A 26048-nucleotide genomic window follows, 5' to 3' on the forward strand; every position below is an offset into this window, starting at 1 on the left:
AACTTTTCAAGAACATCCAGATGGGACCTGCTGGCGAAAAACTCCAGGCCTGGGATTTAATGTACGTCTCGTCGTCCATTACGATGCATTTCGGTTGCACCAACCACTCGCGGTACAGCTTCCTAGTGCGGGATTAGGTCACCGTATTCTGTTTATCGGTTTGGTTAAGCGACTTCCTTACCTTGAAAAAATAATTCTGTCCCGCTTCATTGTCTACTGGGCGAACCAGAAGGAAGAATGGACCTTCTTGGCTAAGTCCAGAATCGAATGCTTTGGATTGCGCTTGAAGTCTTCTCTCTTCTTCTGCTGCCAGGTCGTCGATGAGTCGTCTTGGTCTCCTTTAGCGATTTTACCACACGAGACACAGTCGAATACTTGATCCAGCAAGGATTCATCTACGTTTTCCATAATGATGTTGCTAGGGTTCTAGCAGAAATTCTTCTGCTTGACTATCTGAAATTTAAAAAAAATCATGACAATAATGTCTATCCAGTAGCATAGTAGGCTGTGCTGAATCAATGCATAGTAACTTTAACTGAAATCTGATATTCTACTCAAAAATAGTTTGAACCAATCAGGAAGGACGTCTTTGTTTTAATTTATAATTGAGTGATGCTTCCATATAAATCCAATGTAATATAGCTCATTCATTTAGTGACTCATAATCAAATTCACTTATCATTTACTAAACCTATTTCTTTTTTTCTATCTCTTCCAGATATTCGGATTTGGATCTCTTTCCTTGGCAACAACGCGAGATATATACAAGAGAAATAAGAAAGTCAAGAAAAAAAACAATATACAATATTTATAGCGAAAAACCAAGATAAGAAAAGGATCAATTGCTTCCTATTTACAATATAAAACCAAACTTAGCGAATAATTAGCAAAAGCGTCGACAACAACCGCAGCAACAAACTCGGAAAGACGAGGACTTTAATCCCCCGAAGAAAAAATAGGAATTCCGGTCACTCACCCGCGACGCCATCGTACGTCATCCAACCAAAAAATTGACCGCTTTCGAATCTATACCCCGAAGCACTTCGTTACCAAAACCCACTGAAATTAAAACTTTTCGCCGCCCGTTTCCTTGAGGATTTCGCACGAGTCAAACTTGTATCCAGAAGTTGCACATCCCGATTCCGAAAAAAATATAAGAAATACAAGAAGCAAACCGAACGCGTGTACCTATACTTGAGCATCCAGTAAAAGCAACAAAGCAAAACGGAAATAACTTCAAGCAACCAAAAACCAAGAGTCAGATTAACGACAATCAACACTTAGCAGCACTACAACAAGAACAACAACAACAGCAACAAACACCCAAGGCAAACCAGGAGTGAAATTTGAAACCGCACTACAAAACAACTATAACACAATACGAGCGTAACGCCCCGCCATCTTAGATTCAGATTCGCCGGTCGAAGCTCCACCTATTAGGTCGCTATTAGCAACGAACGAAGGAATCCGGCCGATTCCCTTGATCCAGGCGTTTTCCGACTAAAAAAAACCTAAAGCAAAAGCAGATTTAAGATTAAAAAGAGAATTTCCTTTATTGTAAGACAGAGAGAAAGGACAGAGTTTTCACTTCTTTAGCTAGAGATTACAGCGAGTGCATAGCACAACATTCCCCCTTAAGAAAAACCTGTTTAGAGAATCAACAACCTACTAAGAGAAAGAAAAGTTGATAGTGATTTACCTTGGCGCTAGCGCTACCACGTTGTTAGAGCAAAACAATTTGTATCTGATTTAGGGCGAAAGCAAAAGCAAAGAGCAACAGCTAATCCATCCAACAATACAGTACCAGTAAGCTTAAACCAAACAAAAAAGAAGAAGACCGCACGGCAAGCAGACGATGATGGCGAACGGTTTGGAGACAGTACAGCAAAATGGTCGCTCCGGTTCCATTGGTAGCGGCCAGGAGGACAGCAAGACCAACCTGATTGTCAACTATCTGCCACAGACGATGACCCAGGAGGAGGTCAAGTCGCTCTTCTCCAGCATCGGCGACGTCGAGAGCTGCAAATTGATTAGGGATAAAGTTACCGGTAAGTATCGAAGGCGTTGTTGGGATGTTCAGGAGTTGGACTAATTCGGGGTCTTTTCTTTTGTTCGACGTAGGACAAAGTCTTGGTTACGGCTTCGTCAACTACCACCGCGCGGAAGATGCGGATAAAGCAATAAATACCTTTAACGGATTAAGACTACAGAACAAAACGATCAAGGTGTCGTTCGCACGGCCCAGCTCGGACGCCATCAAGGGCGCCAATCTGTACGTGTCCGGCCTGTCGAAGAGCATGACCCAGCAGGATCTGGAGGCGCTCTTCCAGCCGTACGGCCAGATCATCACCTCGCGCATCCTGTGCGACAACATTACCGGCCTATCGAAGGGCGTTGGCTTCATCCGGTTCGATCAGCGCTCGGAGGCGGAACGGGCCATCCAGCAGCTGAACGGAACGACGCCGAAGGGCGCCTCCGAACCGATCACCGTCAAGTTCGCCAACAACCCGAGCAATAACATCAACAAGGCGATCCCGCCGCTGGCCGCGTACCTGACGCCGACGCCGAACCTGCGACGATTCCCACCCGGGCCGATCCACCCGCTCAGCGGACGCTTCAGGTGAGTCAATCTAAATAGTTTCGACAACTAGCACAGTAGGCGAGACATTCAGTAAACTCTACGTAACTCGAAGGGACCATCGAATTGTGGAGGCATCGAAATGAAGAACACAAATTCGGTGCAACTGCGGTTCAAGGGATCGTCGAGATAGCCGTATAACTCCATATCAAGATAGATAGCATTGATTTATGAAGAGTTGACAGAACTCCCCTTTTGGTTAACCTAATGAGCTCTATTCGCTAGCTTGAGGATCACGATGACGGTTTCAAACTGATCTCCATGGGATGCTTACGGTTTGTTAGGGGGTTCATGTCCTTGAGCACGAAAGTGACCCCGTTGGCTTCGTACCACTCCAGTACAACATTTGAATAGTGGCACGAAATCCAGATCCGGCCCGAAGATCATTGGGCGCTTGTTTTGCTTCAACAGAGGAAGCAGAAGCTTCTGTAGACACTCCTTAAGATACATCTCCCCGATTAGTCCCGGTAGCCACGAACGGCGCACTCAGTTTGTCACATGAGCAGATCGCTTGCCAATTCACGAATTTCATGGCATACTTTTTAAGTCTCTGCTTCCTTACCTCTTCCGGGACATCAAACTTGTGCTGAGCGGTAAAGAATAGTAGCCCACGAAGCTGCCGTAAGTCCCTTTCTTACTTATAGGTCCTGGGCACCCATTCTGGTACATAGGGCCGACGTGAAAGATTACCATCCTGGGCGATTGCCAGCTATCGCCTTGATCTGCTGCCAAGTGAAATTGTCGTCGACTTCTTTTATTTCTTTGTTGAGGCTGCGCCGCCATGGGCCTATGGGTCTGCCTCTGCTGCGATGTCCTGCTAGATTCCAATCCAGCAACCCACCCCCACTTTCGTTGTCGAATTTCACTTTGTAACGGTTACTGGTGGCACCGACGATGGAGCTCAGCATTAGAGATCCAGTTACAGTGGCGTAGCTAGGGTTTTGGGGGCCCGGTGCGGAGATAGATTTGGGGGCCCCTCAAATAGAGGTTTGCTAAATACGCCTTATTAGCTTACACATACCTACATATTTTTGTCAAAAACGTCTAATATTAAAAAACGTGATTTAAAGGTCAAAATATATTCTGCTAGTAAAAATTAATCCATACGAGGACTTAGCCAGGAAGTCCGTCAGGAAGTAGTTTTTGATGTTATGGAAGTGGTTTTTGAATATATCTATGAAGCAATTGCTGCATAAGTTCCTATAAATTTATGTTTTAAAGGATGTTTGAAGGAATTCTTGGATAAATTTCTGTTATGATGTACGGTATTTAGTAGTTTGCTTACGGTTATACCTAGACGAACGCTTTGAAGGCTCGTGGAAAAATATCTCAATTCATTAGAAATTAGGCGATGAAACGGCTCTATTTTAGTATTGCGCAAATAATTGATTTTATTTGTGGTTTTTGATGCAGATCTAGGAGGCAATCAAGATGAAATGTTTGATGTTATTATTGATGTTATTTTATGAGGAATCCCAACGAAACTCATAGAGGTATCCTGAGATAAAATTTTGAAATATACATACCTTGAAAAAAAAACATGCAGGAAATCTTCTGAAGTAAAAATATTTTCCTTGAACTGTGTCAAAATTCCAGAAATGTATGTATTCTTTTTTTTTAAATTTTTGGCAAAACTCCTTATAACAGAAGTCTTGTAAGAATGTATAACAAAAATCTAGAAGAAACTGTAGAATCGCTTAGAAGTTTCTGGGAATATTACTGCTTTTATCACTTGAAAAACTCATTGTAGGAATAGAGCCGGCTTAACAAATGTGGGGGCCCAGGGACCAGAGTCTTGTGGGGGCCTTTAAAAAAACATTTCCTATAGTACATTTGATTGATTAAAGTTTTGGTGATAATTGGTAGAACGAGATAAAAAAATGGGAAATGTAGCACGGATATCTCGTATTACCTTAATGTTTTAGAAAAGGTTCTAATTACCAGAAGTTACACGGAAAAAAATCTGATCCCCATATCATGATTTACAAATCATGAAATTCATAAATTGCTTAGGTCATAATATCAGGATCACAAATCATGGTTCCTGGAGTCATAATCATGATTCCTCATAAGCGTAACATCCAGTGTGAAAACACTAAGCGGCGCACTTTGCTTCAACTCATTCGTATCGATCACTCTTAATTTAAGATGACGAAGAGGATGGGTGGTAGAGTAGGTGGCTTACAATCGGAAGGTTCGTCTCAGTGTATGATATTTTTTTATTATTTTTATTTTTTCGATCATAAACGGATGCGCGACTTAGCATTTTTGGCATTTTAATCATGATTCCGAGAAATCAGCAATAAAAACCTTACGCGTGTGTTGCGTTACGGCAATCTGACTCATGATATCATGAGTATGTCATAATCTTGTTTTTGGATTCTGATTTCTACCCGTGTAGTTTTGAACTGCTTTGAACCTTCCATAAGCGCGAGTAGAGATCAATGGGTACACTAAACTTACCTTTGAGGAAAAACGGTTTTGAAACTTTCCAGCCATAGCAACTCCGTACAAATTGTATGAGAGCCAAGAAGCAAACCAATCTTCTATAAATTCCCAGGTAACCAATAAGCACTTAAAAAAGCATTTATTTAGCAGTATATGCGCCTTTACTGCAGGTCATTTAATGCTAGCAAGCCGTATATGCGCCATAAATGCTACCTAAATGCAGGTTTTGGCCCGATATACGGCTGCTTAAATGCTAGGCCTTCAGAAATTTCGTATCAGGTTGTCAAAAATGATAACGTCCAGATAGTAACGTCTCACGTAGAGCAAAACAAAAATATATCTCTCTCTTCCCGCCCTCCTTCCATCTTTCGTACCCATCTGTCATCTTTTAATTCTATTTTTGTCTTCGTCTCAGATCGCTGCTGTTCCTACTCCAACATGTTTGTTGATACTCGACTTTTTGTCGTTCCACTGGGATTCGGAACCTATGACCCCCTACGATTGACGAGTGGTGATTGGTGGTACGTCGCGCTACAGGATGAGCTATAAATGAAAATGTAATGCGCGTAGATTTTTCGCAATACTTTAACTTTGCTTCTACATGATTTCATTTCTGCTTTGCAAACATTTGCAGTCTGGGCGATCGAATGAAATAGGTGTTGGCGTGAGAAAGATCTCTCTCCTGTTGGTTTAATCTATCATAAGTGTAAAAAGGGAAAAGGAATGGTGTTGGGTCGATCGATAGTGTTGGGTATGAACGAGACGCTCATGTAGGCCACCGGCATACCCTCTCTTGTCATTCTAGAAAATGACGTAAAAAAAGCTACGCATATTTTCTTGTTTTTGTTTGCAATTTAAACATGCTGCAGAAATAAGAACACAAATGTACCAAATGTAGAGAAGAAATTTGAATTTTACAATTAATCTAACATAAAACCACTGCATACGGGATTTTGCCCTTCTCTTATTTGAAAGAAATTAAAATAGTTTCAACAATTCTCTCTGCGTGATTAAAAATTTACACAAACACATGTTTCAGATTTGAATGTGATTCCAGTGATCATAATATCCTTTTTAAGTTTTCAAATGTTGTTTCATCAGCTATCATACAGTTATGTTCTCACGATTCCTCTTTAAAGGCGTGAAAGGGTGTCCTGTTGGCCAGCGTGAGAGATAAAAGTTTGGTAGCTTACGAAAACATTCGCCTCTCTTAGCAGTTTCGTGGCAGTATACAAGCAACTGAAATGTTCGGAAATCGAAACATGTTGTGCATTTGGAATGCTGATTAACAGTCAACAACTTTTGAATGGCAGTCCATTTGCTATTTTAAGGCAGCTAAGCAATCTGTCTGCTGTATTAAGGCAGTTAGCATATGAAATGCAATCAAAAGACTGATTTACGGCTTATTCAAATGCTTATTGGTTACCTGGGTTATCTCTTTTTCAAACTGAAAAATGGCTTAATATTCCATTGGAAAGCATGGAAACAGTACAATATTTTAGGCCATGGCCCCTATGGACCCCCCGTAAATACGGCCCTGAATGGATGAATCCATGAAGAGCTCCCTGGGAAAAATGAGGGACGTATCTAAAAGAATTCCCAATTATCTGAGGAATTCAAACTTCTAATATAAATACCAGAAGAAAAATCATCAAATAAATTTCAGAAAGTATATTTGAAATAAATAAAACAAAGAATCCCTGAAGCTAGTGGTAAAGGAATACTTAGGGAAAATATGGGATTTCTTGGCCAACGGTACGCCAAGAAATCCTTCAAATGGTTTTCAGAGGGCTCCTCAATGGAATGTGGTTGAAACCTTGATAAATTCCTAGAATGATTTCTGTAGGAGTTCTTGAATAAACCTTGAGAAAATCCGAGTATACATTTTTGGATTTCCTGTGGCAATTTCATCAAAAATCACTTAGGGCCGATTTCTTCACCTTCGCTTAAGCCGTAAACCACGTTTACCCATACGATTAAACCAGGTTTAAGGCCTAAGCGGTGGTGAAGAAACCGCTTATTAATGAATTTACAACCACATAGGAACGCCAGATAGATTATCTAATGAAAGCGCCGGAAAAAGTTCCATGGATTTGTTGCTTTTGTTTATTCAGAAGAAATAAAGAATTTCTGCAAAAAATCCTGAAAGAATTCCTAAATGAATAATTGGAAATATTTTCTCGTTTTTTTTTTCAACATTATCTTAAAGGAATCTCTGGATACGTTTAATAAAGAATAATAATAAATCCATGGCATAATTTTATATAAATTACCAGGAGAAATGTTCTAAGAAATGCCCTGATGAGTTATTCAAGGTCACTTGAGAATAAGTTTGGATGATTTTTGGTAGGTATTTTTGGATGATTTAAAAAAAAATTCTGAAAAATGTAGATATACATTCAATGTTTAAAATAATAAAAATAAATTAAAATTTGTAAAATTAACTTTTTGTGTTTTATCTGTTTTACTCAAGTTTGTGCCCTTAATATTTTTTCGCTCAGTCGGTAGTGGTCTTGGATTTACAAGAAAATTAATATTTGCATCTGCCTAAATAGTCGACCTGAAGTCGTAAGCTTACTCATTCTACAAAATTCATGCTTTTGAGAATATCTCAAACATTTAAATTTGAACAAAATGTACACCTTTAGCTTTTAACTCATGTATATACCGTAATCCGGGGGCAAATTGATCATTGAGGTAAATTTGATTAAATCGGTACCAAATAGCATTTCCATTCAAGGATGCTTAATACTTCGTTGAAATCACATACATTCCATGTTGTCTAGTTCATAGATGTCTAATGATGATTTTAAACTATTTCTTTTTTTTACGTCAATTTTGCATAAACATATTCATAGTTTTTGAAGGTGTTAGCAATACTGTTGGAAAAGTCAGTACTGAACAATTCGCTGGTGCTAATCCTGCATGCAAACTTTGAGTGTCAAAAATGTAGTGTAAGCTTCAGTGTGAACTGCTGAACTCATTTTTGAAATCGTACAGCATTACAAAAAAGTGTTTTGGTCATAAAACCGTTTATTGTTGAATAACTAGCTGATCGAGCAAGTGGCAGGATAGGCTCGATGGACGACATTTCTTACAGATAGTAAAACATTTATTTCACATTCTTAATTTAACAAAGTGTACACTCAATCGGACTAGACTACGTTGTGTTATTGATTAACTATGTAATAGAATGATGCAGTAGTAGATGCTGTAGAGGAAGAGCTCAGAGCCGATCATACGGTTGGATGTGATGGTGATGGTTTGCCCAAACATACTCCCCGCCTTGAAGTATTGACTTCAACATAAGAATAAAAGATACACTCTAACATAGATCCTGCAAATGTTCGAACTGATGCAAGGTTCCGATAAGTTGATTTTCGTCGTCAGAGATTTCCGCTAGGGGCCCTTTACTGACGAGACTTCAAGCAACATGGTCGTCTTGATTTCCGAACACGGCGCAGATTGAAGGCTACGGGGGACGTAGAGTCCCGCCGAGGTACATTGTGTAACCTCGGAAAGAAACGCTGTTAGAAGCACTGCACACATTCACCTTCAATCGAAACCGTCCAAATACAGGATAATAAAGCGATCCTCTTCATCGGTTGCGGGAGCTGTCAACACGATCCGTTGATGATTCCATGGAGCTGTTATCCATTGTTCGCAAATGATGAGGATTATTCATTGGTGAAATGCTTCGTTATCTCACTATCCTACGTAGATTTGTCGCACTGCAGGTCACGGCACCATTATGATCGAGCAAGTGGCAGGATAGGCTCGATGGACGACATTTCTTACAGATAGTAAAACATTTATTTCACATTCTTAATTTAACAAAGTGTACACTCAATCGGACTAGACTACGTTGTGTTATTGATTAACTATGTAATAGAATGATGCAGTAGTAGATGCTGTAGAGGAAGAGCTCAGAGCCGATCATACGGTTGGATGTGATGGTGATGGTTTGCCCAAACACTAGCTTATTTCAAGAAGAATTGCATACATATAGGCGTATTATGCAGATTTACAAAGTTTAATTTTGCAATAAAATGGTAATATACACGAGTTGTAAGAATTTTTACATCATTTTTAGATTTAGGAGACCCAAAATTAGTAGATAGGGAAATTTTACATTGTAAAATATGCTTTTTTAGATAGTGATCAATTTCGCCCCAATGTGTCATTTTCAATTTATGACATTAAAACTTATTTTATGAAGTGTTAAATTTTATTTCATAAAAAATCGATTACATTAACTGATAGACATCAATGAAGTACTGGTTGTACAGAAATAAATTTAGGAAAATAACTTACAATGAAAATATTCGTGGAGGTCCCTAAAATGTGGGATAGATTTAGGGTGGGCTGAGGGCTCAAGTAGGACCGTGACTGTGAGCCCCACATTTTAGGGGCCCCCAGTCACGGTCCTCCCGGAGCCCTCAGCCCACGCACTCTAAATCTATCTCTAAAATATTAAAAGTCAGGGATAATCAAGGGGCCCCTGTACATCGCAGATCCAAGTCTGCTTGTCATGCTCAATTTTTTTTTTTTTTTTGATCTTACAAACTGCCAGTTTCTCAAAGCTATGTCGAATCTTTAATGCTATAAGATATCCGTACTGCAATTTTGGGGCCCCTAGAAGCTCGGGGCCCGGTGCGGACCGCACCCACCGCACCCCCTAGCTACGCTACTGTCCAGTTATGTAGCCACCATGCCGGAATTATATACCGTATGCATCTGTTGATGAACACCTGCAGCCGTTGAGTGTTCTCCGCTGGTACACACCATGTTTCACTGGCGTATAGCAGCAAAGATTTGACATTGGAGTTGAATATTCGAATTTTGGGGCGTTGACTAATCTGACTGTTCTTCCAGGTATTTCTTAAACTCGCAAAAGCAGTCCTCGCCTTCTAGATCCATGCACCTATGTCGATCTTGGTACCACCGTCAGACGCCAATTGGCTACCAAGATATTGGAAGTTCTCCGCTGTTTGCCTGGCTACTGTAAATCTAGAATGGCTGGCCGTGTCGATATCCAACGATTTGGGCTTGTTGACGTTGATGGTGACACCTGCCGCTGAGGAGCATTCGGCAAGATTGTCTGCATATCAGAGCGCCGTTGAGCTAGGATAGCAATATCAACAGCCAAATCGAGGTCATTTAAGTGCTCAGGATCCGTCTGGCACGGAATCCCGCTTGCTGCCGACGGAGAGTCGCATCGATCTTCTCCTGGATCCGGTATAGGATCACTTTGCATAGAACTTGGAGAACAATTCATAGCAACATGATGCCCCGCCAATTATCGCATACAGTGAGGTCACCCTTTTTGGGTACCTTCACTAAAACGCCTTGCTTCCAGTCAGCCGGAAAAGTCGCGGTGTCTCGTATATTGCGGAATAGTTGATGCAACAGTTGAGCGAATATTGCGGGGTCTGCTATGAGCATCTCGGCTGATACGGGATCGACCCCAGGGGCTTTGTTAGATTTCATACTTTGAATGGCTGATTCTATTTTCTGCAGTGTTGCAGTTTCGGTGCCGACGCGACTAATACGCCGAACCCTTGCCGGATCATGCTGAGAAGTTGGTGGCCGGGTTGGTACTTGAAAAAGATGTTCGAAGTGCTCAAACCAGCTTCTGCAAGAGAAACTTCCAAGCTTCTGGAAGGGAAGCTTCCAAGCTTTAAGAAGAGAGGCTTCCAAGCTTCTGGAAAAGAAGCTTTCAAGCTTCTGACAGGAAGCTTGCAAGCTTTTGAAAGAGAAGCTTTCAAGCTTCTGAAGGAGAAGTTTCCAAACTTCCGACGAGAAGCTTCCAAGATTGCGAAAGAGAAGTTTTTAAGCTTGTGAAAGAGAAGCTCCCAAACTTCTGTAAGAGAAGCTTCCAAGCTTCTGAAAGATAAGCTTCCAAACTTTTGAAAAAGAAGCTTCCAAGCTCCTGAAATAGAAGTTTTCAAGCTTCTGAAAGGGAAGCTTTCAAGCTTCTGAAGGAGATGTTTCCAAGCTTCTGAAAGAGAAGCTTCCAAGCTTGTGAAAGAGAAACTTCCAGGTTTCTGAAAGAGAAAATTCCAAGCTTCTGACGAGAAGCTTCCAAGCTTGTAAAAGAAAAGTTTCTGAAAGAGAAGCTTCCAAGCTTCTGAAGGAGGAGTTCCAAGCTTCTAACGAGAAGCTTCCAACCTAGTGAAAGAGAAGTTTCCAAGCTTCTGAAAAAAAATCTTTTAAGCTTCTGAAAGGGAAGCTTTCATGCTTCTGAAAGAGAAGTTCCCAAACTTCTGAGAAGAAGCTTTCAAGCTTTTGAAGAGGAACTTCCAAGCTTATGACGAGAAGCTTCCCAGCTTCTGAAGAGATGCTTCCAAGCTTCTGGTGAGAAGTTTTCTAGCTTTTGAAAAATAAGCTTCCAAGCTTCTGAAAGAGAAGTTTTCAAGCTTCTGAAAGGGAAGCTTTCGAACTTCTGAAGGAGATGTTTCCAAGCTTTCGTAAGAAAAGCTTCTAAGCTTCTGAAAGAGAAGCTTCCAAGCTTCTGAAAGAGAAGCTTCAAAGCTTGTGAAAGAGAAACTTCCAGGCTTCTGAAAGAGAAAATTCCAAGCTTATGACGAGCAGCTTCCAAGCTTCTGACGATCAACTTAAAAGCTTTTGACGAGAAGCTTCCCAGCTTCTGAGTGAGTATCTTCCAAGATTCAGAAAGAAAAGCTACCAAGCTTCTGAAAGAAAAGCTTCCAAGCTTCCGAACGATAAGCTTCCAAGCTCCTGAAAGAGAAACTTTCAAGCTTCTAAAAGCGGATCTTCCAAGCTTCTGAAAGACATCTGAAGAAGAAGCTTTCAAGCTTCTGAGATAAATTTCCAAGCTTCTGAAAGCGAAGTTTCCATAATAGGGTCCTAAAGACCTGTCCCAATTTTAGTGCCAAACGCTTAAGTTTATGCCAAAAACACACGTTTACTCAATTTTCTAATGTTTTCCGTTGGTTTAAGCTCAAAATTTTTTTTTAGATTTTGTCACATCCTTTGGCTTAAACTCAAATATTGGGTGTATTTTGTTTTCCGTGTTCCTTACGATATGTCAGATAGGAACAACCCCAGTGGTCGAACTAAAACCCCTGTGGTGTTTTTGTCGACTAAGCGAACGTCAAACATGATCAAAAGTGTCAAGGTTCATTAATGGACCAAATTTTTAAGGGCCTTATTTTATAAGTCGAGTCGACCAAAAACGACTCGACTGGAGTCACTGTCGACCGAAAATTTTGCTCGACTCGACTCTGTCACTCGAGTTTATCGACAGTTGTCACTCTATGTTACTGGATTACTATGGGAGTCGACTAGTGACATCTGAAATATGCATGCTTACTTTGATCGACAATGACTATAGACGAGTCACATGAATCCGTTCGATTTACAAAATAGACCCCTAAATTAAAGTTTAAACATGATATAGCCATTATTTGAGCGGGAAAAATTGCTAAAGTAGTTACAGTAACAGGCGCTTTCGTGTTATTAAATAAAAACAAGATTTCATTAAAAATTTTAGGACCCAATTCTGAAAGAAAAGCTTCTAAGCTTCTGAAAGAAAAGCCTCTGAAAGGGGTGCTTCCAAGCTTTTGAAAGGGAAGCTTCCAAACTTCTGAAAGGGAAGCTTCAAAGCTTCTGAAAAGGAAGGTTTCAAGCTTCTTAAAGAGAAGCTTTGAAGCTTCTGAAAGGGAAGCTTTTAAGCTTCTGACAGAAAGCTTCCAAGTTTCTAAAAGCGAAGCTTCCAGCTTCTGAAAGGGAATCTTCCAAGCTTTTGAAAGAGAAGCTTTCATACTTCTGAAAAAAAAGCTTCCAACACGCTAAACTTCATCCGCTCAAAAATGAGTGCCGAGTACACAAAATCGGCCTCTCTTCATGCAGCACAGATTCTGTGCAAAGGGGGCTGTACACAGTTTTGTGCAAACGGTGGTAAACAAACAGAATGAGTGAAATGCGCACAGAGGAGGAACGCTTGGAATGCGGAATTCGCTTCCATGTTTGTTTTGCTTCTGAAAACATTAAAAAAAACATGCCGATTTTAAAGTTTTTCAGAGATTTTTTCATTCGAATAGCCGAAACGGAAGCAAATGGGGAAAAAACTTTCTCATTTGCGACCATCTTCCGGCTTTTCGCTGGAAAAAATCCCTGAAAACTCTCCATCTTACCAACGGCCAACTGTTTGCTGCCGCGCGAGAGATGGCTGACAGTTCCATTTCCATCGATCCGCGCACAGCCAATGGCCAACACATCGGTTACACATGGCATGAGTGCGACTTACACAGAATTTTCACTCAGCCAGAGAGTCCTGCATTGGTTGCCTCATTCTGTGTAGTTTTAACACATGGGCTGCGTTGAGCAGGCTTAGCGTGAAGCCCCTGGAAGAGAAGCTTCCAAGCTTCTGGAAGAGAAGCATCCAAGCTTCTTAAAGAGAAGTTTTCTAGCTTCTGAAATAGAAGCTTGCAAGCATTCGGAAAGATAATCCTTCAAGCTTCAGACGAGAAGCTTCCAAGTTTCTGTGTCGGTGTCGGTTAACAGCTGTCCAGGCGTGTCTTCCACGGTCATCGTCGAATTCATCTTTGCCTCGCTAAGGCGTCGTAAGATATCGTAGAGGAGACGAATGTCGCCGGTCACTGCGGCGTTCGCACCTGTCGAGTATCGTTGACGGGAAAGTTCCTCGACCCCTCTGGTTCTCGCCCGCTCTATCACAACTTTGGCTTTTCTCCGATCCTCTATCTCCCTCCAGGTTTCATCGGTAATCCACTGTTTCTCCGAGTGCGTAGCTCACCCAGATTATTTTCGCTAGTAGTAATAAAGGCATTCTTGATGGCGATTCATTGCTCTTCTACGCTGCCACCTTCTGAAATATTTGCAGTATGAGTCTCCCGTTCTTCGACGAAGGACCTTTTCACTGTGGCATCTTCCAGTCGGCGTGTGTTAAATCTACGTCCGATTCTTGCCTCCTGTCGACGAATCCGCGCAATGCGCAGAAGCAGCGTTACTTTTTCTACTTTCGGCTGATACAGATATGGTCGATTTGATTTTCAGTAAAGCCGCACGGGAGACCCACGTGACCTTGTGAACCGGACGATGGGGCAAGAGCGATCCCCCGATCACCATGTCGTTGTTGCCATGGCTTGCCATGACGGGCTCGAGTTATTGGATCCAATCTTCGCATTGAAGTCGCCCACGTAGATCTTGATATCACCCTTCGGAATCTTATCCACGACAGTATTAAGTTGACAGTAAAAGTTCTCTTTGTCCTGCAATTTGGGAGCATCGGTTGGCGCATAACATTGGACTATTGCTAGGTTTCGAACCCATGTTCTAAATCTGGCGACCATTATTCTCTTATTTCATAAGCGAGGCGTAAGCTTAGGCGATAAACAGAAAGCCAACTCCACGATGCTGAGGAGCGTGTTCACCTCGCAGGTCGGAATATAGCAGAATCTGTCCCGATGGTATTCTGTGTTCTCCAAAGTTTGGCCAACGGACTTCGCTCGGTCCTAGGATTTCGAGCTTCATGCGACGCGCCTCGTTGGCGAGTTGTGCCAGTTTACCCTGATGGGCTAGGGCTAGTACGTTCCATGTTACAATTCGTATTCGTTGTTTCGCGCGAAAAGTCGTTGCCAATCAGTTCGTATCCTTTCTCTGTCGGTGTCTTGAACACTTTTTTTAGTTTCGGGGACAGTAGATTGTTAGCCTATTCCCTATTCGCTGTGATGCGGCTGCCATCTTAGGTGTAGCTTCTGGGGAAGAGCATTTCTTATTCGACCGCTGTTTGAGCCACACCTCTTTGGTTAACAGACGCTCGGTGGACGCACATTCTCAATCTAGCTGAAGTCAGAAGAACAACAGAGCCCAGGCTGCACTACCAGCTAAGCACGCAACGCTTAGCTGGCGGTCATTTGTCATCCGTCGACCCGTGGAAACATGAGTTAGAAACTTGTGAGAACTTCGTCGACTCACCATTTTGCATCCCCGTAAGTATGACGTAAGACTCATCATCCATGATGAGACAAGAAAGCTTCGTCAGCACCTTGGTTTACAGTTTCTGTGACTATGACTTTCCCTCCGAACTTTGCCATTGTCATGATTTGGAGCCTTCTGCACTTTGTACGTATGCAGTTTCTCCCGGGCTTTGGCAGTCTGAACGAAACACTGGGACAGATTCAACTATTTGACAACATCCCTGACTAAAACATTGGAATTCCGCCTAAACACGTGCATGACGCGCTTGTGATTCTGATCACTAATAGAACATCCATACTGACCGCATTGCTCCTTCCGTTCGATGCTAGATGTTGTTAAGTTTAATCACACTACTCACCGTTGACTACACGATTTCAAGCTGTTTCCAATGTCCCGATGAGAGTTGAGAATTTTACAGGTGCTTGCGAACAATCGATTCGCGACGACGTGGCTTTTCGGATGACGCATTTTTTTTCAAACTTCTAAAAAACTGACAGCGATAAATATACGGTGTAAACAATACACCCTAAACCACTTTTACCCAAATTTTCACAAGAAAATACCCAATCCTACTTTATCGATCATGTCCATTTTTGGATCTTATCCGACGTTACCTCTTTTGTACTCTGCTTCCGCCAGTAGATGAAGGAGCACGATATCCGGGTTTATAAGAGTTTCTTCGCACGGAAGAGGGTCAGTTGTCAGTCCGTTTTCAGTCAGTCATGGCGTTGGACGGGTTTTAGAGGGACTTGTAATCATGATCATCTGCATACAAAGCGAATGTGCGGCCAACTACGCTACGTTGACACTCCAAGTTGACGCGTGCTCTTATGCAAAAAGAAAAATTAAAAATTAAACTCAGTACTAGACACTATTAGATTTCCATAACAAAGCTTTTACGAGATGCGTTTGAACTGCTAATAAAGTTACCATATTTTGCTATGTCACTCTGTTCAGGTGTTTATTGCAGTAACGTTCTCACCTTTCAATTACCAAACGTAGTTCCGACCAAATAATGCCAAGTTCTTATTGTCATTTCTGATTTACGATGGCTATATGTTACTCCCGGATATTTGTATAAATGAGCATGTATTCCCATGTTTTGATGAATAATTTTGAACATGATGTGTTCTTAAGCATCTTGATATGTCTGATACAATGAACTAATCTCATTGTAATAGAACACTGCATAATCAAAACCAAACTGACACTAATTCCGTGCATCTTTCTTTCCAGCCTTCCTTCCAACTTCAGTCGCTACTCGCCGTTGACCGGTGACCTAGGTACTTCAGTGCTCTCGGCCAACGCCATCAACGGATCCGGCTGGTGTATCTTCGTGTACAACCTGGCCCCGGAAACGGAGGAGAACGTCCTGTGGCAGCTGTTCGGCCCGTTCGGTGCCGTGCAGAGCGTGAAGGTCATCAAGGATCTCCAGACGAACAAGTGCAAGGGCTTCGGGTTCGTCACGATGACCAACTACGACGAAGCCGTGGTCGCTGTCCAGTCCCTCAACGGATACACCCTCGGCAACCGGGTGCTCCAGGTCAGCTTCAAGACGAACAACACCAAGTCGAAAACGAACTAAAACTGGGAAAAATTCTAAGTTTGTATTCTTCCCACTCACACACCAAGCACACGGTTTTTTCTCGAAGCTGAATCCCACGTGAATGACAGATCAAACAGAGATACGCCCCGCCCTCGACCTTCTCCCAATTCCCTCAATCCTTCTTTCCTATGAAGAATACATACAGAATGAACACGGTCACAAAGCACTTGCATTTGTCAACTCATTTTTCCTGATAGGAACCACTTTAAAAGACAACACCTGTTCCTTATATAGAACGAAGAAAACCCAAAAATATGCAGTGTAGGAAAGTAGCGTCTCCTGTGTTGTTTTCCCGAGGATTCTGATTTACTTTGAGCGCACGCAGCAACACTCGACAAAAACCGAAAGGAAATATCATTCGTAAAGCTATTAAGATATCAAGTGAATCAATGGAATACTCTTATAACAAAAATTTATTAAGGAAAATATACGAAGACGAAGTGAAACAACAGAAAGGTGCAATAATATTTCAAAAATATTGTATATAGATGAATACAGAAAATAATTTGATATTTCCTAACTAGCAAAAAAAAAATGCGAATCAAGCCGAATTACTGAGGAAGAACAACAAATAGCAGAATCATTTAAAACTCAAAGAAAAGCCGAAAATATAATTGTTATTAGCCATTTGCCGAGGCGGTTGCAGCGCGTTCGGTCGTTCCCTGGCGACACCTAGCGGCGAGCACGAACCTACCGAAGCCAACCCGCTTGCTGTGATTCCACGCACGAATCGAAGGAAATTAGCGAATTTTACCGAACGCTCAATGTTTACTCCGTGACGATGATGAAATGAAAGCAAAAGCGAAACTAAAAAGTCGAAGAATCCAAGTGAAAACAAATATAAATGTGCAATAATGTATTAGAAACATGGTACTATCTCTATATATTTAAATGAATATATTAGCCAAATTGATTCGCGCGGGAGAATGGCAAACGGGGATGGCCGTCCGGAAGCTTGCCGCAACCGAACGACCGAATCGCAGCCAAACCGTGTCCACTCGGCAAAACGCTGAATGATCTCGTAACTAAATTGAAGCTAATCTAAATATAACGCAAACAAAAAACTCTATTTATTTATATACTAATTTATTCTTGAATGTTTCAATATGACGTGAATAGTAAACACAGCAAACAAAAAAAAACAAGTGAAATCATAAACAACGCGTAATTTTTAAGAAGGCAAGCGATAATGACGAAGGCGAAGAAGCAGAAGAAGAAGATCATAATAAACCAATGGGAATGGTGTAATAAGTTCATTTAATTCTGTAACCTTATAATTGTAATCTCACACATTGTATATTTATTCAACGGATAATTTATTTAATCAATATTATACAAACTTAACGCATCAAGCAAACAAACGTAAACGCTAATTATCGATGGATTTTTGAATTTTTAAAAACATCACAACCTAACCACAACAACGCAAATGCAATTTTTAAGTAAAACTTCTCTTAAGCCGTATTAATCTTAAAACTCTTCTTTCAAACTGTGTACACTTTTAAATCGAATCGAGAACAGAACCCTGGAATCGATCATCTATCGCTCTCTATCTTTCTAGTTGTAATTGTTCTCCCCCATTTTCCTAGCAAAACAAAACAAAAAAAAAACGATAACAAAACATGCAATTTGCCCGAAAGAGACGAACTTTGACACTTCAACACACGAACACACCGAGAACGGCAGTTTGATTTGACAGACACCAACACACCAACTCACTCACAAAACAACTGAATCTAGTCACCCTAATTTGTAGGAGCGTATAAATGGTTTTAAAACATAATTCTCTCGTGTTTGACTTTGTTTTTGACGTTTGTTCATTGAATCCGAAGACGAAGAGGTAGATGAAAAATCAAACCAAAAAAAAATATGAAAGAAAACGTACCCGTACTGCAATTGATTTAGTGTTATGTTTAGCGTTTAAGCAAAGGAAACTAACTCAAAGAATGGAAAATACTTTTTCGTCACTCGTACTCGTTTACCAAAACCAAAAGGAAATTGAATTTAAGCAAATTTGACGTCTACTAAGTAAAGAAAAATATTCAAAAAAAAATACTCTTACAAAATGTTGGTAGTGAAATTTTACTTCAGTGGGTTTTTCTCTCTCTTATAATCCCTTATATCAATGTTTATATTCGTGATCAGTTTTTAAACTAAATTTATATTAGTGGAACTAAGTTTAAGGTGAATTCGATACTAACTGGACTATTGCGCTTAACTCAAATTAAAACTAACTAACCGAAAGGGAAGCCATCTTGTGTGACGCGTCGCGGTAGGCGGTGAGACGGACGGAAGCAAGGTCGATGAAGAAAAAGACAAATAAAATCTGGTACGCACACACAGAAGCGATCTTTGATCTTTGTTCAGATTCCTATTTTCAAAACGCTGTCTTTGTTATTTCTCCTTGGCTACTTTAAATCAATTGTGTAAGCTAAAAACAAATAATAAAGTATTAGTCAACCGAAGCAAAACTTACGTAAATTTAGTAGACAAAAAGTAAACGTATTGATGATTTTATGCATAAAAAAACTACTTTTCTCGATTTTAGTCAAAATTTTATTGATTAGATATTATATTCATATAAATTATTCAAATCGCAGCATACGCAATATGTTTAAGGGAAAGTATTGTATCAATTATTGTGCAAGTAGACACATCAGAGCAGCGGCCATCATGGGAGAACAAGAAAGAATTGAGTCATCCGCCGTTTGACAGTTAGCAGAAACAAGAAAACAAACAATCAGAGCCATCTTGGCCCACATCACTTGAAGTGACAGTTCTTAGTACCGAATGCTTCACTCACACACAGCACAAACAGTAAGTTCAATGTACGATCACATTCAGCAAGATAATTTTACAGCATAGCCTACTTGTTCGGGTATTGCAAAACAGATAATTTAATCTATTTTCTTACACTTGACGCACACAAACATAAGAACGCAAACTCACAGAGACACAAACGAACGAATTCGTCACAGATTCGCGCATCAAGAACACACAAACACAAGCAAAAGCAAAGCGAGCAACTTGTCACTAGTATTGATATTAAATTTTATGTATTCGAAACAAGAAAACTAAAAGAAATTAAAGAAAATTATAAGATACATGTTATATTTGCATATTATTATAACGAAAACAAAAAACTATTCTATTATCATTCATTGAAGAACAACTGAAGCAAAATACAAGCGCAAAACTGTTCCAGATTAATCCAGAACTCATTTCTCAGCCGTGATGTAGCCATTGTAAACAACCAAACCCGAATCTCCCATTCTGCAAACAAAGGACAAGCTAAATCCATTTACAGGAAAAGACATACCGCAATTTTTACCCCCCGTTGTACTGAATAAAAAACACGAAAGCGAACGAGCAAAACCTGTTATTTTACTAGGCAAAATATTGACCGAAGCAAATAATCCCCGAAACAGCAAGAATAATAATAATTAAACAACATAAGGCAAAAAACAACTGTTGGTAAACAATGAGACTGGATGTAAAAGTTTTTAAAACGCTCAGTGTAAGCGAAGCATTTGTATTCAGCGCGCAAACTTAGGAAAAGAACGCAGAACCGGATCTCCCGGAGCAACTTCCACATGGGAAAACAATAACCGACGATAAACGGAAGAAAAGAAGAACGGCAGCACAAGTGAGTCGAAACGTCAACGAATACAACGAGCAAATCATACGGAGAAAAACATTAACAGATTAATAAAGCAAAACATACAAAAACCACACACAAACAAATCGATCAATCATTAACATTTCAGTCCATTGTGTGTGTGACCAAAGGAAGAAGATGGCGCACACGCCAGAGCAAAAGAGAGAAACACCAAGATGACGCTTTTAAGGACCTACCATCTTCCCGGTTTGTTTACCTTTTCCAGACCTCAAGCAGACAATTTCAATTCCACAAGCATTTCCTCCACACCACAGACTCCATTTTGACTGAACGTCTACTTTTCGCGCAACAAAACAAACATTGAACAACTAAACAAAACTAATCTCCATCCATTTGTTAGACGACATTGACAACTATCAACAGAACAACAAAACATTGACATTTAGAGGGAAAAAAGATATAAAACGATAGCGCAAAATCTACCACCAAAGTAGGCCATGTGATCCGTTAGAACAGACAGAACATCGCGCCGAGGGGCCCCTCGAAACAAATTTAGCGCATATTTACTCGATCCCCGCTGCTCTACTGTTAGCCGTCGTTCGGTTGGGGCAAGCACCCATACTTACAAGTAGGAAATTTTCTCGCTCATGTGAAAAACAAATACGCTTATTTAGACCCGAAAATTGTCCCTCAACTCCGAAAGAGAGCCATTTTCCCACCTTGGAGATTGAGAATGTTAACCAATCGATGCGAAAACTAACATCCGACTATCTGAGGGCCCCTCGGCGCGATCAGCCGAATAGTAATCAAAGCAAAGTAAGACCTATTTGGAACAAATGCTAGACCGAAATTCAATATAATTGTTTCAGAACCCTTAACAAAGCAACCGAATCTATATTAATGGCAACTGTAAAAGGGGAAAGAAATTAAAGTTTTATGAAACACACAACCGATGAAGCATTTTATTTCCGATTCACTAAAAACATTCAATGGTCGCAGGAAAGAAAATGGAAGCGCAAATCATCGGACTGTCTGCGTCAACAACAACAAGAACAACAATGGCGACAGCAGAAGCAGCAAAACCAGTGAAATATGTAAAACTTAATAATTAACAAGAAAAAAGTAAAAAAATATTATCAGTATTCAAAAAAATCCCCAAATTAATGGAAAACTAAGCTACAAAACCTATTTAATTGATTTTTATGTCATTTTAGAAAAAGAGGAAAAACGGTAATAAAAGCAAATAAAACAGTTTAAAAACGATCTCTCCGTCTCAGAGTTTTAGTTTCCTTGTACCGAAGCATGAATGAACATCTTCCCAACTCTTGTGGCATCGTCAGTAACAGTGCTATTAACCTACACCATCGCAAAAATTCTATTCCAAATGCCACCCCCAAGTCAGCGGAAGGAAAGAAAAAGAAGCAAAAACGAGGTCAATGCACCCCTGTATCACACTTGACTTGCACACGCGATGACAACCCTGGGCTCACCGACAAGAAAAGCGGCGACGAGTAGGCACGTGTTTGCCGTTACCTAGGCTATGGCGGGTAAGATAGGGTGCGGAAGAAGTCCGAAAATTTAGCGCCGCGCCGCTATCTTTCGGATCCTGATTGGAGGGGCAGGCGAACACACCCTTTTTTTCGGGTGTACCGAAAATTATGACACGTGCGGTGCGGAGGATTAGTGACTGTAATCTACGCATACACATGTACTTGACGGGTTGTTGCGACAAGGCTTCCTCTGCGTGGTGTTACATACCAAGTGGGTCAGAGCTTGCCTCTATAATGTTTAATGAAATTAAATGAGAAATATATGCATTCGCGTAACAGAATTGACGTTGACGGGTACTATTTAGCTATTCACACCTGTGTAGATATCTACATAGATAGACATAGCGGTAAACGCGCAGTTATTCAGTAAGACCAAGCTGAGGATCGCGGGTTCAAATCTCATCGGTCGCGAGTCTTTTCGTGTAAATTTTTTTTCTTGACTCCCAAGGGCATAGAGTATCATCGTACCTGCCACACGATATACACATTCAAAAATATTAGTTTTTGAAGAAAGCTCTCAGTTAATAACTGTGAAAGTGCAAGCTGAGCAGTAGGCTTGGTCCCAGTTGGGACAAAACGCCAGAAAGAAGAAAATATTTAAGGCGAAGAAGGCCGTCATTGAAATTTGTACTGGGCATCGATGATTGTGGCTAATTTGTCTCACGATTGCGAACTAAAGAAAATCCCTCAGATTTGCACTGACATAGCTGAAAAAGTATCAGCATGCTTTCTGCATGTAAGCGCAAGTAGTGATACTTTTCTGAATCAATATAACATAAGATGACTGAGTTTTTTTCACTTTGAAATTGCAAGTTCCAAAATCAACATGGCTGCCAAAACGAATGACGGGCTACTTAGCCTTAACAACAATTACGTTCACTGTATCATCGCGGTCCGCAGCCGCAGTTCAGCCAGGTCCGTCACACTCGGGCTCAGATTGGGTACCACTTCTAGTACTGCATTTGGTCCCTCGGTAGTGCAAAAGGTACCCAAGTTTGACAGATCGCAGTACACTTTGAACGGCATTCTAGATTACCTTATGAGCCATAAAATTTTCGGCAATTGCAAGGGACATGGGGGTCTTTAATTTGTCTTTGGTTCAGCCGATTTACTGAAAATTCCCACAAACAAATCTCGAAGACTTATTCAAACAGACTCAAGTCAGAAAATTTAACAAACTTACTTTATCAATCCTACGTGTTTCGAAATTCTACACGTTCCGCTTTAAACCAACTCGATTTTTCATTTTTAGAACGTTTAATTTCCGGATTTACAAAACGACGAAAGTAAGATTCTCCACTTTCGCAACCTAACCGCTACTTTCGCCGCTCTCTTGGATGGGAGACAAAGTGACTTAACCACGAATCAAAACAAAACACTACTTGAGTCGATTTTACACTGGTACAAATACGTCGTAAGTAACTGATTGGAACGGCTTATCATTTTGTCATACATTTTTTGTGGAAAATGATAAGAACTCCCTAGTGTTTTAGCGGGAGCTGATTGCATGCAAAATTTAAGCGAAATACACGGTAAAAAATAAAAAGGTGATTTATTTTAAAAGAAAGGTTGTGATTCTTCTTAATTAACTATGAAAGTTACTTACGTCGATTTAAAAAGTAAACGACAAATGTTGTTCTTCTGTGCCGTCGACGTAAAACGAGCTCACATCATGATGGCCCAATTTAAAGGTGCATCTTTTCCGGCTTAGCTATAGGAGGCCTCCGCACGCAAACACTGGAAACTGAAACTTGAAACTGGATCTTGACAGAAAATCTTTTAGTTATCTCGACATAAATTTATTCAACAATTCCATTGTATGTTCATGGATATTTATGTGAATTGTCAAATTGCCTCGCAAATCTAGAGATTCTAAGTGATTCCACCAAGAATTTTCTTAGAAAAACGTCCCAAAATCCACCCAAGAGATTCATGCATGTTTTATAGTAGCTTAGCTTAGACTGACTACACATATCAATGGTTGCTATTCCGTGATTGATCGAATTCAATGGAGATGCACAATGAATCAACTAGAAGTTCGGCTAGGATTGGCCATAATCTTCTTCAGTGTGCATAATTCAGTGCCTCTATTTATACAGGGTCAATAACGGCGCCGGCCACGTCCTTGCAATCAGGTGGGATTGGGGGAAGGAATGTTAGTGTGTAACCTTTGCTATCTGGAGACCATGTTTACATCTGTATCTCCACAAAGGTTGCTGGAAGGGATGTTAGTTAATGGGGAGGATCGTTGAATCACAGATTTCACTTTGATAAGCGATTAAACCATGATAAACAACAGGATCCTAAAACCTGTCCTAATTTTAGTACCAAACGCTTAAATTTAGGCCAAAAACACATGTTCACTCAATTATTAAAATGTTTTCCGTTGGTTTAAGCCAAAAAAAAATTTTATACTTTTTTTGAGATTTTGTTACACCCCTTGGTTTAAACTCAAATTTTGAATGTATTTTAATTTCCGTGTCCCTTCCGACATGTCAGTTAGGAACAACCCCAGTGTTAAAACTTCAACCCCTCGAGTGCTTCTCTCGAAAAAGTGAACTTCAAACACGATCAAAAGTGTCAAGGTACATACTAAGAATCACTTTAAAAATTAAAGTTTAAATATGATATAAACGTTATTTGAGCGGGAAAAATTGCTGAAGTTGTTACAGGAGCATGCTCTTTCGTGTTATTAAATAAAAACAAGATTTCATTAAACATTTTAGGACCCTATTATTTGTAAGATACAAACATGCTTATAAATAACATGTTTTCAATTTATATGAAAAATTTCCAAGTCTATTGTGACGAACCATTCAAAGTTTAGTTGAAAAATCATATTTACGTCCCATAGTTGTAATGATTAAATGTGCAGTCATATATATTTTACAGATTAGAGATAAAAACATGAAACGAGCTCACCAGTTGATCCTTCATCCTTGATTTAGCAGCCACAATCCACTTTCAGCTTCATAAAGCGCATAGTCTGTTTATCGAATTCTGCAACTCCTGATAATTGCCTGCCCATGTTTGCAGGGACAATTTTAACATTCTAACTACATTATTCAGCGTATGATTGATTGGGTTTAAATTTTTGAAAACCGATAGGCATAAGGCATCGTTTACAAATAACGTAACGCTCAAGGGGGAGGGGGGTATATGCTCAAGCGTTACGGCTCATACAAAAGTTCCATATTTTCCATACAAAAAGCGCTACGGACGGAAGGGAGGGGATTACGAGGGTGTCACCAGATAAATCGCATTTAGAATCCTCGAATATCATAAAATTTCGCACTACTTCAGGGTAACTCACAGAAACTTTTTTGTTTTCGTTTTGTTACCCAAGTGGAACTTAAACATGGATCTGACTCATACAAAGCGCGAAGAAAAACGTCATGCAAGTTGGCCTCTCTGGATCGTTCACTTGCATGGTGGGTCCTAACTTTTATCAAAAATTGATGCTGACATTCGGCAGCTTCTTCAGATAGTGAACCTAAAGGTGCAGTTGAGTGAAGTATTGTTTCACCAGCTTCCTTCATCAGTAAACTTTTTGAAAAGGTCATTTTGAACAGAATGATGGTCCCCATCAACGAAAATTCAATTTTGGTCAATGAACAGTTCGGATTCTGCCATGGACATTCGACCACTCATCAACTTTTACGTGTAACAAATTTGATCCGTTCCAACAAATAGGAAGGCTATTCTACTGGTCTTGCTCTTCTAGACATAGAAAAAGCATTCGACAATGTTTGGCATGAAGGTTTGATCGTAAAATGTAAGAACTTTAATTTTCCAACATACATTGTTAGAATAATTCAAAGTTATCTGTCAAATCGTACACTTCAGGTTAATTATCAGAACTCCAGATCTGAAAGACTTCCTGTAAGAGCTGGAGTTCCTCAAGGCAGCATTTTGGGACCAATATTATACAATATTTTCACATCTGACTTACCTGAGTTACCTCAGGGATGTCAAAAATCCTTGTTTGCGGATGACACAGGCCTCTCCGCCAAAGGACGAAGTCTGCGTATCATCAGTAGTCGATTGCAAAAAAGTTTGGATATTTTTTCTTCATACAAGCAAAAATGGAAGATTTCTCCTAACGCTTCCAAAACTCAACTAATAATATTCTCACATAAACCAAAAGCTCTTTATTTGAAACCTTCAAGTAGACATGTTGTCACGATGAGAGGGGTTCCAATAAATTGGTCAGATGAAGTTAAG

The 26048-nt window shown here is 40.3% G+C and overlaps 1 protein-coding gene across 1 annotated transcript in view; it reads left to right on the forward strand.

The window, feature by feature from the left end:
- LOC5573531 (ELAV-like protein 2) overlaps positions 1 to 21367 on the forward strand; it is a 72587-nt gene extending 51220 nt beyond the window's left edge. Inside the window, exons 2-4 of the mRNA XM_021847257.1 lie at positions 719 to 2048; positions 2122 to 2620; positions 16286 to 21367. Of these exons, the coding sequence (XP_021702949.1) occupies positions 1856 to 2048; positions 2122 to 2620; positions 16286 to 16634 (1041 nt within the window). The 5' untranslated portion in view covers positions 719 to 1855 and the 3' untranslated portion in view covers positions 16635 to 21367. The remainder of the gene's footprint in view (positions 1 to 718; positions 2049 to 2121; positions 2621 to 16285) is intronic.
- Positions 21368 to 26048: the final 4681 nt, after the last annotated feature.

The sequence above is a fragment of the Aedes aegypti genome, chromosome 1 (assembly GCF_002204515.2).
Source record: "Aedes aegypti strain LVP_AGWG chromosome 1, AaegL5.0 Primary Assembly, whole genome shotgun sequence".
Lineage (NCBI taxonomy): Eukaryota > Metazoa > Arthropoda > Insecta > Diptera > Culicidae > Aedes > Aedes aegypti.